General features: G+C 48.5%; 1 protein-coding gene across 3 annotated transcripts in view; it reads right to left on the reverse strand.

The window, feature by feature from the left end:
• Positions 1–14,995, reverse strand: part of prkcea (protein kinase C, epsilon a) — an 877,089-nt gene that overhangs the window by 370,992 nt on the left and 491,102 nt on the right. For all 3 annotated transcript variants that reach the window (XM_072510726.1, XM_072510720.1, XM_072510732.1), the window contains 2 exons: positions 13,439–13,524; positions 9,877–10,006 (listed from right to left, as the gene is read on the reverse strand). In XM_072510726.1, coding sequence (XP_072366827.1) covers positions 9,877–10,006; positions 13,439–13,524 — 216 coding nt within the window. The remainder of the gene's footprint in view (positions 1–9,876; positions 10,007–13,438; positions 13,525–14,995) is intronic.

A 14,995-nucleotide genomic window follows, 5' to 3' on the forward strand; every position in this document is an offset into this window, starting at 1 on the left:
AAGGACAGGACTGTCGTTAATTTTAGGTTGGACCACTTCATTGTACAACAGCCAAGTTTCCTTTTTATTGTCGGTGTCACATGCAAGTAACATTATCACAACATTATCATAAGTGATACTTATCCCACATGAATGACATTTCTGTAACGTGGATAGTATTACATTGTAGCCTATTTATAAAAAGCAATCTTACCAGTTTAGTTTTCTGAAACTTTTCTCAACACCTTTCTGTGAGTAACAGAGTGGTGGATTTCTTTTGATGGAAGCTGGCAGTGTAATATACAGTCCGAACCTGGCCTCCACACCCAATTTGAGACTTGGGCTTTACAGGCTGCCACAGTCCCAGCCTCCAGCTGAGACGTCAGGTGGCAGGCTGCCCAGGTGAGAAGCAGCTGCCCCACAGCCATTTAACGGCAAATTGACATTTAATAGACTAAAAGTGGCACTTCCCCTGCTCTTGGAGACAGGAAGTCCTGCCTCAAGGGGGCTCCTGGCCAGTCAGAGGCTGGCAGCTCTCTAGTGATGGCAGCCCTTCTGGGAGCAGTCGTCAATACTAGCACTGCACTCGGGGCTTCAAGAGGCGAGCTGCACTGTATCACAGGTTTATAAGTCTTTGGGGGTATGCTAGGCCCTGGTGAGAGGGTGGGGCCAGGGGAACCTGTGTGGATAACAACTTGACGCATGGAAATCTGCTGGGATGTGTGAACGTGTGGCCCTGTCCCACAGCCTGTTAAATGCCAGCAGCATTGGGATGAGGCCATTAGTACCCACCTAAGGGCCTCAACTGGCCACTGGTGGTGGGCCACCGACCATTACACCTGTTGCTGACAGAGGTGCAATAGGGCAGGGATTGGTCTACTGGCGTGAGGGTGTAATAGTGGGCCTCAGGTGTTTGCTGTAAAAGACTCTGGATGAGGCAGTGTATGCTAGTTTTGTGGGAGTCAGTTTGGACCTATATATCTAGCTTAATACATACAGATACATAAATATACTTTTGTCATGTAATTTTTATGCATTATTTCAATGTTATTTCTTTTAAAGTTGTTGAACAGAAAAATAATTTAAAGATTGTTAAATAGCACATGGAAAACTTGAATTATCAAGGTCAAACCTTACATGCAAAATTACCTTTATTCCATTAGAAATAAATAAACACTTAAAGACACCATGAAATGGAATCTTACATTCTTTACCCTGCTGTGATATATACTATCAGCTTAGTTGTCATCGAAAGTGACACAGCAAGAGAAATTACTGTCAAAAACATGTTGAATTCTTACATCTCTAAAATATGGCACCATTTCTATAACTGCACACATTGTTCAGTGACAAAGTCGGGAACACGAGTTGTCCATGGCTCAGGATATTTATTTATCAGTTTTCCTGTAGTTTTTATTTGTAAGTGCATCAGCAGTGGCTGATATCGACCGGGCACCATTTAGTGCTGGGCCACACAAACATGAGTGAGGCGGAACGGCACCTTGGTGTGTGGGGGGGGGGGGGGGGGTCTCCCAGGCCATCGGAGGCCCTGGGATGGTCGGGCTCTGGGCAGGGTGGTACCCTGGTGCTCCCACTGCCATCTGGGCACCTTGGCATGCCAGCCTGGCATCTTAGCAGTGCCACCTGGACACTGTCAGAGTGCTGGCACTCCCAAGGTGCCTGGGTGGCAGGTTGCCCGTGCCTGGGATCGGACCCGGGGGGGTGTCCTGTCCTTAAGAGGTGGGATGGGGTGGAGGGGGGGGGGGGGGGGGGTGTGGCGAATGAATCCTCCAGGAGGTAAGTTGCCCGGGGGGGGTGGTCCCGTGGTCCCGGAGGCCGTGGTGAGGGTCCAGATATCAGGGCCGGGATTCTCCCCCAACTGGCGGGCGGGCCGTACCGGGCCCAAGGAGCGGTGTGAACCACTCTGGCGTCGGGCCGCCCGGAAATTGCAGAATCCTCCGCACTTCCGGGGGCTAGGCTGGTGCTGGAGTGGTTGGCGTCGTGCCAACCGGCGCCGAAGGGCCTCCGCCAGCCGGCGTGATTTTGCACATGCGCAGGGGGTTTCTTCTCCACGCCGGCCATGGCGGAGCTTTAGAGGCCGGCACAGAGGGAAAGAGTGTCCCCAAGGCACAGGCCCGCCTGCAGATCAGTGGGGCCCGACCGCGGGCCAGGCCACCGTGGGACCCCCCCCCACCCCCCCCGGGCCGGATCCCCCCGCGCTCTCCCGAGGACTTCGTAGGCCGCCCTCAGAGCCAGGTCCCGCCAGTATGGACCTTGTTTATTTATTTCACACCGGCGTGACCGGCCAGAAACGGGCGGCGGCTCAACCCATCGCGGCCCGGACAATCACCGGGGGGCCACTGCCAACGGCCCCCGACCGGCGGGACGTGATCCACGCCCCCGCCAAACAACCAGCGCCGGAGAATTCGGCAGCCGGCATCGGAGCGGGATTCACGCTGCCCCCTGGCGATTCTCCGACCGGGCGGGGGGGTCAGAGAATCCCGCCCCAGGATGGTTTTTAAAATGGTGTCCCGATCTCTTCCTGAACTGACAAGCCGAGTTCATCATTGCAGGAAGTGAGGTCAGTGCGGCCTCAGCCGAGCATTCCCCACAAAGGCCCCTCAAGAAATAAAGTCCCATTCGATAGCAGGGTCGTCTCAGCATTTTGGGCGACGTGAAACACCCCGCTATTCGTGCCCACTAGCTTTCGGAAAGCAGCACTTTCACCAGGTGACTCACTTGATGAAGGAGCTGCGCTCCAAAAGCTAGTGATTCCAAACAAACCTGTTGGACTTTAACCTGGTGTTGTAAGACTTCTTACAATCACCAGACAAGTAAACCATGCCACACACTGCCACCTGCAGGTAAAATGAGGCACTGTTTCACTACAAAAATTACTTTTATTGTTTTCTCCTTGCAGTTTGTAATATCAACTTAAAATTCATAGCTCTCAAAACCTGGCACCGAGAGAAAATATTTTCTGCTACGCTTACATTCACTTCACTGGGTGTCAGAAAATCGTGCAGGCAGAATATGTGAAACATCTCCAACTTGGTCCATTGCTAACTTTGTTTCCACATTTGTGAGCATCCTCACAATGTACATATACAGATGTAAGTGCATTACAGGATCCACTCACACACAACATAACACAACAGCAATAGTAATTGGTTTCATTTATATAGTACATTTAACACTGAAATGTTTCGTAATCGGACAAAAATGGATGCTGATTCAAAGAAAGAGATAGCAAAAGCTTGGCCAAAGAGGTGGGTTTTAAGGATGGCCTTAAGAAAGGTAAGCGGTGTAGAGGTGAAGTGGTTTCGGGGCAGAATTACAGAGCGTACTGCTCAGAAGGCAGTGGGTATTCAGAGAGAGTGTCGCACAAAAGGGCCAGAATCATGTTAGAGTTTGGTGCGGTACTGAGCTGGAGGTTGCACAGATCAAGCAGGTATTTTAACACAAAACGGAGAGTTTTAAATTGAATGCACTGGCATGAGAGGCAATGCAGGTCAACGCTCACAGAGGTATTACATGATCTGGAACTGCTGTGGGTTAGGATACGGGTAGCTGCATTTTGCAAACGCCGATGTTTACAGAGGGTGGGGTCTAGGAGATGGAGCAGAAGGTCTTTGGAAGCCAGGTCTTCAATTGACAAAGGTTTAGATTTGCTGAAGTTGGGGCAAAGGCAGAGAATTCTTTCGAGGCAGAGGCAGTTGATATTTGTGATCATGATGTGGAGATGCCGGCGTTGGACTGGGGTGAGCACAGGAAGAGGTCTTACAACAGCAGGTTAAAGTTCAACAGGTTTGTTTCGAACCACTAGCTTTTGGCGAGCAGCTCCTTCATTCGGTGAATATGATTTGTGATGGGGAATATACGGGGTCAGCATCTCAGCTTGGGATGAGGAGGGCACAAAGATCGCAAATGGTCTCTGAAACCTGAAACAATGGCTGGGTGCAGTTGAAATTGTCGTGAAGGTTATGGACTTAGATTTTTGCTGAGTCAGGCCAACTTGGGAGCCATGGACCACAGTCATCTACCAATAAAAAAAGGCATTCAACCTTCCCATTAAAATACATTGACCCTTTCATCTTCTCACAAAGCTGTCAATCAATCACAGCCAATCAAAGTTAGAAGCTTTTATTCACTTCAGGGGCGAGATTCTCCGACCCCCCGCTGGGTCGGAGAATCGCCGGGGGCTGGCGTGAAACCCGCCCCCGCCGGTTGCCGAATTCTCCGGCACCGGATATTCGGCGGGGGCGGGAATCGCGCCGCGCCTGTTGGCGGGCCCCCCCCGCGATTCTCCGGCCCGAATGGGCCGAAGTCCCGCTGCTAAAATGCCTGTCCCGCCGGCGTAGATTAAACCACCTATCTTACCGGCGGGACAAGGCGGCGCAGGCGGGGTCCTGGGGAGGGCGCGGGGCGATCTGGCCCTGGGGGGTGCCCCCACAGTGGCCTGGCCCGCGATCGGGGCCCACCGATCCGCGGGCGGGCCTGTGCCGTGGGGGCACTCTTTTCCTTCCGCCTTCGCCACGGTCTCCACCATGGCGGAGGCGGAAGAGGCTCCCTCCACTGCGCATTCGCGGGAATGCCGTCAGCAGCCGCTAACGCTCCCGCGCATGTGCTGCCCGGAGATGTCATTTCCGCGCCAGCTGGCGGGGCACCAAAGGCCTTTTCCACTAGCTGGCGGGGCGGAAATTAGTCCGGCGCGGGCCTAGCCCCTTGAGGTTGGGGTTCGGCCCCCCAAAATGCGGAGCATTCCACACCTTTGGGGCGGCGCGATGCCCGACTGATTTGCGCCGTTTTGGGCGCCAGTCGGCGGACATCGCGCTGTTTCCGGAGAATTTCGCCCCTGATCTCTTAATCTTAGAACCATAGAATCTCTACAGTGCAGGAGACAGCCATTTGGTCCATAATACAACAGGTTTGGAAGGCCAGACCCCTTGACTGCTATTCTCTATGGAGCACCATCCTCTGAATCCTTGCTACATTACCAGCCCAAACAAACGGCAAAATCAACCCCCACAAAAAAAGGTTTTGCCAAAAAGACCAGTAGACACTGAAATAAAAATTAAAAACCGTGGCAAGATATACATCTTTACTGCCTGCACACACGCTGCCAGTGACAAGGAGGCTGCTCAACTGATCCACCTTGACCCGACCCACCAGGCTCATGAAATTCAATTTATGAAGCCGAGCCCACTCCTGCAACAAATTATCGGCATACATACACATCCAATGCCCCCCTCACCCCCGCCAATATCCCCTTCCACTTATCCGAGCACCTCAGTGCAATGGCCAAGAGCTCTATCACCAGCGCAAACAGGAGGAAGGACATGGGGGCCCCTGCCTCGTTCGTCTATGAAACTGAAAATACCTCAAATTCACCTCATTCATGTGCACACTCTCCTTCGGTTCCCTATAGCAATTTAATCCACGCCAAAAACTTAGGCCCAATCCCAAACCTCTCCAACACCACGAAGAAGTAATTCCACTCTACACGACAAACATCTTCTCTGCGTCCAGTACCATCACCACCTCCGGCTCCCTCCCCTCCGACGGGGGGAGCACCGCGTTTAACAAACACCGCACAGTCAAAGAGAACTGCATACCCTTTACGAACCCCGTCTGATCCTTGCCAATCACTCATCCAACCTAAGCGGCAACACTTGGGCAAGAACCTTGGCATCCACATTTAGCAGAGATATTGGCCTATACGATCCACACTCCACCATGTCCTTATCTTTTTCAGCAACAATGAAATACATGCCTGTCCCATAATCTCCGGGAGTGCCCCTTTAGCTACCATATCCTCAAACACTACCGGCCCCAGTACCTTGCCCATTTGCATCTTCCCTATCTCTGTCCGAATCACCTTAATCTCCACTGACTGCTCCAACCCTGTCTTCTCCTCCTCACCTACTCTAGGACACTCCAACCCCAAAGAAATCCCTCATATCCGCATGGTCCCCCGGGGGCTCCGACCTGTACGTTTTGTAAAATGCCTTGTTCATCTGCTCCGGCACGACCACCAGCTCCCATGCCCCATCCCGGGCCCACACAATCTCTCACGTAGCTGCCTACCGGCGAAGCTGGGCTACCAACAAGAGACCGGCCTCTCCCCATACTCATATACTACCCACTTCGCCGCCTCAACTGACATGGATGACAGGTCAAACTGTGCTTGCAATTTTCTCCTACTCACCAGAGGTTCCGGAGTAGGATCGTCCACATACTTCCCATCCACTTCCAAGATTTTCTCTACCAGCCGCTGCCGCTCCTCTCTTGCCTCCATATTCACCTGAGTCTTAAACAAGATGATCTCGCTCCTTACCACCACCTTCAACACTTCCCAAACCACACCTTCCCATTCCAATGAAACCCACATAATTATCAATCACCGTTTCCATCTTTACACAAACATTTGGATTCGCTAACAGCCCCACATCTAACCTCCAATCTGTCCTCTGTGCAGTCTCTTTCTCCAAGACAACATCCACCACATGCGGAGCATGATCTGAAATAACAATCGCTGAGTACTCCGTCATTTCTCACCCTCGACAATGATGACATCCCCATACTAAAGAAGTTGATCCTTGAGTACACATTATGCACTGGCAAAAAGAAGGAATACTCCCAACCCCCGGATGCAAAAACCACCACTGCTCCCCACATCTCCCAACACAGCCAACAACTTCGCCCCTCCCCTGAGGGGGTCAGCGAGCGCACCCTAGACCAATCCACCTTCGGATTCAGCACTGTATTTAATTCCCCACTCAGAACTAACTGATGCACATCAAAATTCAGAATGGCAGCCACCATCCTCTTCATAAACCTTACATCATCCCAATTCGGGGCATACATACTAACCAGCACAACGAACCTCCCCTTCAAGGCACGCATTACTACAACAAACCTGCCTCCCTGGTCTACCACCACCTTCTCCATCTGAAACCTCATTCTCTTACCCACCAGTATCGCTATCCCCCACGCCCTGCTATCGAAGCCCGAATGGAGTACCTGACTCACTCAGTCCTTCCGCAGCCTCATCTGGTCCTTCACCCTCAAGTGGGTCTCCTGCAACAGCACGACGTTCGCCTCTCAAGATCTTCAAATGCGAAAATACTCTTGCTCGCTTTACTGGTCCACCTAACCCCTACACGTTCCATGTTACCATTCGGACCGAGGGTCCCCCCCCCCTGTCAGTCATGATCACCACCCTGGCCCCGCCCAGTGAGTGGAACCCAACCCTGCCCCGAGTCACTGTCAACCAGCTACCCCTCCCACCCTCCCCAGAAACCTCCCAGCCACTTCCTCTCGAAACCACTTCTCTCTGCATTCTCCTCACCGCACCCCCACCATTCATACCTCCCAGGCCCATTGAAACCTGTCCACATAGGCTCTGACGACTGCGTCCCCTCCCCCCTCCTGTTCACTAGCCAACTTATATTTGCTAGCGAGGTGGCCCCTGCCAGATCCCCCTTCCCCCACAAGCAACTATCGAAAAACAAACACAACCCCCCCCCCCAACACCCAGTTCCTCCCAACAACCCAACATAATAGACTCCCGAACAAAGGGAGACACACCCCAACATATGACCCCCGATCCATCCCCTCCCAGCCACAACATGAAGAAAAACAACCTCAAACTCAGCTCAGTCCCAGTCCTTCAGCCTTCACAAAAACCTCTGTCTCTTCCGCCATCTTGAAGTAACTATCCTTGGAGTTATGCGAGACTCTCAACCTCACCGGGTAGACCACCCCAAACCGCACATTATTTTTATACAATGCAGCCTTTGCCCTGTTGAAGGCCGCCCACCATTTTGCCAGCTCCACCGTACGGTCTTGGTATATACGAATATCACTGCTTTCCCACCTCACCTCTCAAATCTGCTTCACCCATTTCAGCACCTTCTCTTTCACCTGGTAGCTATGAAAGCAGACTATCACAGCTCTCGGTGGTTCATTTGCCTTTGGCCTTGGCTGGAGCAACCGGTGAGCCCTATCCAGATCAATACGGGACGCATCCGCCCCCAACAACTGAGCAAACATCTCTGCAAAGTACTCCATGGGCCTCAGGCCATCCAGCCCCTCAGGCAGTCCCACAATCCACAAATTCTGCCGCCATGGCCTGTTCTGCAGGCCCTCCACTTTGTCTCTCTGCCCTCTGCTGCTCTCCTCCATAGCTCCTCACCCATCGAGGTGAACTGGTCACTGTGCTGCGATAATGCCTCTTCCATCCCCGTCAATACCTCTGCCTGCTCCCGCACTGCTTTCGGCGTCTTTCCCAAAACCTCCTTTATCGGGGCCAGCGTATCATCCACTGACTGCTTAAGCAAAGCCTTCGTCTCCTTCCCCTGCTGCTCAAAAAGCTTGGCGAACCGCCGCTCAAATTCCACCATCATCACCTCAGCCAAGCTATTAGCCGTAGTGGGCGCAGCCCCACCCGCCGAGCTTGGTCCTGCCATCTTTCCTCCCACAGAGCTCCGCACCGAATCTGAGCTCTCAGGCGGATTTTCACTCACACCTTTTCGTTCTGTATTTTTCCGCTGGGTTTTCGGCATCCTTTAGTTACCACAACTTTATTGGAGATCAATGATATGAAATTTCTCCCCAAATCCGGGTGAAATGGGCCAAAAAACTCACACAGGAGCCGCCCAACCTGTGACCTCCACCTACATGTCGCCACCGGAAGTCTGCACAAACTTAGAATTATGTTCACAGACTTTAGAGAGGTGAGGTTGGATACGGGCAGGTTATTTTCATAGAATTTACAGAATCATGGAATTTACAGTGCAGAATGAGCCCATTTGGCCCATCGAGTTTCAAAATCAAAGAGGTCAAACATGAGTCTTTTGAAGGGAGGGATGGCTTTGATGGTGTCCAATTTGAAAGCGGGAAGGACTGTACCGAAGAACTGTTAACGAATATCAACTAAAATGGAAGGGGGGTGATCAGAGGTTTTGTGAAAATGGGGACACGGGAACAAACTGTGGATTTACGGGCAAGGTAAGCTTGTAAAGGGCAGGGTGGTAGTCATGAGAGAAACTAAAGATGATGCAGATTCAAGATCACTGCAAGGTAAATCTGAAGGGAGATTTTGTAGAGGCAGCTGGAAATGTGGTCTCAATCTTACTGGTAAAGAAGCCCATTACTTGTTAGAGGTGAGGGCGGAAGGGGCAGGGGAGAGGTTTTTAAGGAGACTGTTGGCAAGTTTGAAAAAAATTTGTCCTTTGTTTTGCAAGGTGATTGTGGAGTAGTGGACAGTTCTGGTGAAGGAGAGTCAAAGCCTATCAGTGCTTGATGTGACCAGCGAGCGTGAATTACTGTGCCCCTCAGTGTGGGGGAAATTATGTTTTTATGCTTTAAAATCCAATTTCATATCCCCATGCAACATGAGAAATAAATACCATGTCATGCAGCTCTGTAAACCAGAAATAAAGAAAATACAAAATAAAAATCCATCTTTTGGATAAGATATTTATCTGAGGTCCTGCCTCTCAGGTGAACGTAACAGGTCCCATGCCACCATTGGGAAGAAGCACGTGAGAGTATCCTGGTCCACACCACTGAAACAAACAATCTGGTCACGAGCACACTGCTGCTCATGGGGACTTGCTGTCTGCAAATTGGTTTGTGCATTTCATACATTACCACTGTGACTACACTTCAAAAGTATCACATCGCCTGAAGAACAGTTTGGGACATTCAGAGGTTGTGAAAAGTGCTGTATAAATGCAAGTTTTTCTTTCTTCAGGCTCACTGACCTCTTCTTCCAAGAGCAGATATTGTTGATTAAAACGTTATTGTGTGAAAACATTGTTAAACGATCAACATTTGACATTTTTCACTTACGAAGTAACTCACTAAAAGAAGTGATCATGGATTTCTTACCTTTGCACTGTAACCCTTGTTTCATCAAACCCCAGAGCAAAGAGCCACAATGATCACAGAACGTGGGTACTTTGAAATTGTGAATGCTAAACTTATGAGGCATGTTGACGCTGAAGCGCTGGGAGCCCACCTGCACAGAAAGTAAATAGAAAAGATGCATTTCAGCCAATTACTCTGAAGACTCTCACACCCAAAACAGTTGTAGGGCCCGTAGAACTGAAACAGAACTGTACTATCCAGAGCCAATGATAGGTAGTACGCAAATGTATACAGTATAACGTGCACACTGATGCACTTTTTGTTAACTTTGTTACCGCTCAGCTACTCTTACTCTATCAGTATGAGTATGTTGTCACATTTGGTCACAGTCAAAGTAAGTTAGTGAAGTCAGCGAGGCTGCTAAGCTAACATTGTCATCATACTATTTATTGTTGGCAATGTGACAAAAAAATCTATTCCGTTCGTCCCCTTCCTCACAGAAATATGGCTGTTGTCTATTCCAAGTCATTATAACAGTAACTTATATTTGTATTCTGTATTTAGTCATAAAACATATCAAGGTCCTTCACAGGAGTATTATTGAACATAATGTGATGCTGAGCCAAGTAGAAAATATATAAGGTAAGATGAAAGCAAGATAGAATGAAAGAAAGAAAGCAAGAAAGAAAGAAAGATGAAAAGGCAAAGAGGTCTCGGGAGGAAATTCCAGAACTTAAGCCATAGCAGCTGAAGGCATGGCCACAAAGCGAAGAATGATTAATGAGGCCTGAATTAGAGATATCTGGTACAGATATCTGGAAGTATTATGGAGCTGAAGAAAATTGTTGAGATAGAGAGGAGAGAGGCTATGGAGGGATTGGAAAACAAGAATGAGAATTTTAAAATCAAGGGATTACTTAACCAGAAGTTAATGTTGATCAGCAAGCACCGAGGTGATGGATGAATAGGACTTGGTGTGAGTTGGACCATGTATAACTGAGTTTTGGATGACCTCAAATTTACATAGAGTAGAACATGGGCTGCAAGTCAGGATGCTTTAGAATAGCCAAGGATGGTTGCAGAGGAAGGTTTCAGCAGCAGATGAGCTGAGACGGAGGCAAAGTTGGACAATGTTACACCTCTGCCCTCACCCCTTCCCCTCCCTCCCAGAACCATGATAGGGTCCCTCTTGTCCTCACTTTCCGCCCCACCAGCCTCCACATTCATGGGATCATCCTCTGCCATTTCCACCAATTGCAGCATGATGCCACCACCAAACACATATTCCCCTCACCCCAAGGCCACAAACACTCCTTTTCAGGTTAAGCAGCGTTTCATTTGTACTTCCTTCAATCTGTTTTATTGCATTCGCTGTTCCCAATGCAGTCTCCTCTACATTGGGGCGACTGAATGCAGGCTGGGTGACCGCTTTGCGGAACACCTTCGTTCAGCTCGCAACCATGAGCCCAACGGTGGTAGAAGTCTTCAACTAAGATTTGGAACCAGCTGAGGAGGCACTTTATACTAGGGTATACGTCAGTATTGACCTCAATATGTGGGAACCACAGGTTTATACCGGAGGGGATGGATGGGATGTGGCGGGCGGGAAGGGATAGAGTGGGTAAGAGACCTGTTTGTAGAAGGAAATTTGTAGGGCTGGAGGAAGTGCGAGAAAGGTTCGACTTACCGAGGGGGAGTGAGTTTAGATACTGGCAGGTCCGGGACTTTGCGTGGAAGGAACTGCCCTTGTTTCCTCAGTTGCCAGAGTATACCTTGTGAGAGAAGGTGTTGTCCCGGCCGAGTGGGGAGAAGGGGAAATTGGAGATATCTTCTGGTGATTGTGTCAGAAGGAAACGGCGCTATGGAAAGGATCAGGTATAGGTCGGAGGAAGAATTGGGGATCGAGATTGGGTGAGGAGTTTGGAGTGAAATAACGCGTTGGATCAACTCCCCCTCCTCTTGTGCGAGGATAAGCCTTATACAGTTTAAGGTGGTACACAAAGTTCACATGACTCGGAACCAGATGAGTGGGTTTTTCTCATGAGTAGAGGGTGTGTGCGAGAGGTGTGGGAAGGGGCTGGTGCTCACATGTTCTGGACAGCTTTTGGGAGGTGGTGTTTGAGAGCTTGTCAGGTATTGTGGGGATTAAGATAATGCCATGCCCTCTGGTGGCAATATTTGGGATGACAGAGGCGCCGGGGTTGCAAGAGGGAAAGGAGCCGATGTCGTGGCCTTCACCTCTCTGATTGCCTGGCAAAGGATATTATTTAACTGGAAGTCGGCAGTGCCGCTGGGGGTCACGGCATGGTTGGGGGATTTGCATGAGTTTCTTATGCTGTGGAAGATAAAGTTCGCCCTTAGGGAGTCTGGGGAGATTTTGGATGCAGTGGAGGCTGTTTCTGTCCGTGTTTGAGGAATTGTTTGGCACTGGGGAGTGTGGAGGGATTAAAAGGGGGGAAAATTAACAAACTCTATGTACCCTATTTATTTTGAGGTGTGTGTTGATGTGTTTGACTGTGTTTGAAATATATATATTTTCTAGTTGCCATTTTAACTCATTACCCTGCTCCCATGCCCACATGTCTGTCCTTGGCCTGCTGCAATGTTCCAATGAAGCCCAACGTAAGCTGGAGCAGCAGAATCTCATCTTCCAATTCGGCACATGACAGCCTCAGGGCTCAACATTGAGTTCAACAACTTTAGACTGTGACCTTTCTTCTCCATCTTAATCCCTTTTTTTATATTCCAGACATTGTTTATCTCAATGCAAAAGCTCTCCATTCCCATTCCCCCCTCCCCCCCCCCTCTTCCACACCTGATCATCTCTCCGGAGCTCTTAAGTTTGCTACACTTTGTTGCAATCTCTTCCAGCTACAGTATAGTATCCAACAGATTTTCCCTCTTTCTCAGTTCCGGTGAAGAGCCAAAGAGACTCGAAACGTTAACACTCTGTTTGCTCTTCCTATAAATGCTGCCAGACACCCTGAGTTTTTCATGCGTTCTGTATCCGCAGTATTTTGCTTCTGTTACACAGTGGATAATATGCAATTTTAGTGATGGTGTGGATACAAGGTTGAAAGACCATCTCATGGTTAAATATGACACCAAGGTTGTAAACAATCTGGTTCAACCTCAGTTACCAGAGAGAGGGATGTAGTTAGTGGCTAGGGAACAGTGTGTGTGGCAGGGGCCAAGGACGATAGCTTCTAGCTTCCCCAGTATTTAGTTGGAGAAAATGTCTGCCATTCCAGTGCAGGATGTCGGACATGCAGTTGGACAAGTCTTAGAGACAGTAAAGGGGTGTTGGTGGTGAGGTAGAGTCGGCATCATTAGCCTAAATGTGGGTAAGAAATAAGAGGTGGACTCAGGACAGGTTCTTGGGAAACACCAGAGGTAATGGAGCAGGACTGAGAAGGTACATTTCTGTCAATGATTAGATAGATAGCAATTCAACCAGGCAGTTCCATCCAGTTGGAAGATGGTTGAGAGGTACTGGAGGGGGATAGTCAACTGTGTCAAAGGCACAGGCTGAGAAGTGTGAGGTTAATAGGGAACAATGGCTCAATTCCAGACAAATATATACCTCATCCTGCGTTTCTTGCTTCTTCAAACCAGCACACTTGGTTATGATGAGTTCATGGCATCGTTTATGCACCACACAGGTACAGACTGCAAATTCAAATAAATAACACTCTTTAGTTCACTGTCAGCTTTAAACTTCACTGAATATCAATCAAAGTGAGAAACAAAAAGTACGACAACACAAGTTGAATTACCAGCGACCAAATCCATCGATTCAAATTGTCAGTCAAGGTTTCATTACATTTGCTCTCTTTACAGTTTCCTTTCTTTCTTTCAATATAGAAAGTTTAAAAAATTGTATGAGCATCAAAATTAGTGTGTGGGCAAAATTGCAACTGGATACAAGCAGAAGGACTAATGGGGTTTTTTGCCCCCATCGCAAATGCAAGGTTTGCTCTGAAGTTTTGCATTTTCTGTCTGACTTGAGGAACTAATATCATGAGATGATCAGAGCAGCCAGAGATGCATCTTTGATGTCCTAACATCGGTTTATTATACTTAGTCGAGCCATAATCATTCATTACTGATTTACTCGCTTTTCAACATGATGCTACTTCATGGACCTTCATCATTACAATTTGAAATAGTACAGCATTCTGTAATGTAAGCAGTTTCGTTCAATATTGCCAAAATATTTCAAAATCCACCAAACACTATGGGCGGGTTTCTCCAGTCCGTCCGGTGACTGGAGAACCTCCCCCGAGATCAATGGACTTTTCCATTGTCCGCATCCCGCCCGTGGCGATCGGTAAGTGGGTGGGGCGGAAGAATCCAGCCCCATATGTCCTGGGCAAGAGGAGAGTCAGACAATATTTGTTTTTGCTTCTTTGCTTAGTAAAACAGAAGGTTAGTGCGCACACTGTGAACCACTTGGTGCAATGATCACAATGATAGCCAATTTGGACAGAGTTCTGCTGCTGCACCAGTTCCTTAATATATCAGCAAAATGAATGATTTATTAACATTGTTAAACGTTTTGTCAACACATCTCAGATTTAGGGTCAATTTCTCAACATCAGTTGTCTGCACTAAGCAAAATAAATCCTGTAAAATGTTCAAAAACAATCTTTGTTAGCCAGTCTCTCTGGATTTCTTGATTGTCTGTAAGGTAGTAGGTAGCCTGTTCTCTCAAGAAATATCCAATTTAGTAATTGGAACAATTGTACGTAAACACAGCTAAGGCTGAATGGTGAATAAACTGTTCCCTGCCAACCTACTGTTTAATTCATTAAAATATTTTTTTAAACTGGCATGAAAATGTCAATAAGGCTGACAATGGAAAATTGGTTGACTGATAACAGACTCTTCTGCAAATAGATTAATTCAATGACATATCCTTCCTGCCCACTGTGGTGGTGACCGTGATCCATTAATCGTACTGATGTCAAGTGGATAATTTGTTCCCGAGTTAATGCATTCATTTTTTTTTTTCTCTAATATGTTTTTGTGACAATTGATGTTGTGGCATCGCCACAGTAGGCCAGATGAGTTCCCTCTCACCCCTACCCTTGAGTAGCTAGTTGCATTTTAAAGATTCTCACAAATGGCTAAACAGTAA

This window comes from Scyliorhinus torazame, chromosome 1, assembly GCF_047496885.1.
Source record: "Scyliorhinus torazame isolate Kashiwa2021f chromosome 1, sScyTor2.1, whole genome shotgun sequence".
NCBI classification, from domain to species: domain Eukaryota; kingdom Metazoa; phylum Chordata; class Chondrichthyes; order Carcharhiniformes; family Scyliorhinidae; genus Scyliorhinus; species Scyliorhinus torazame.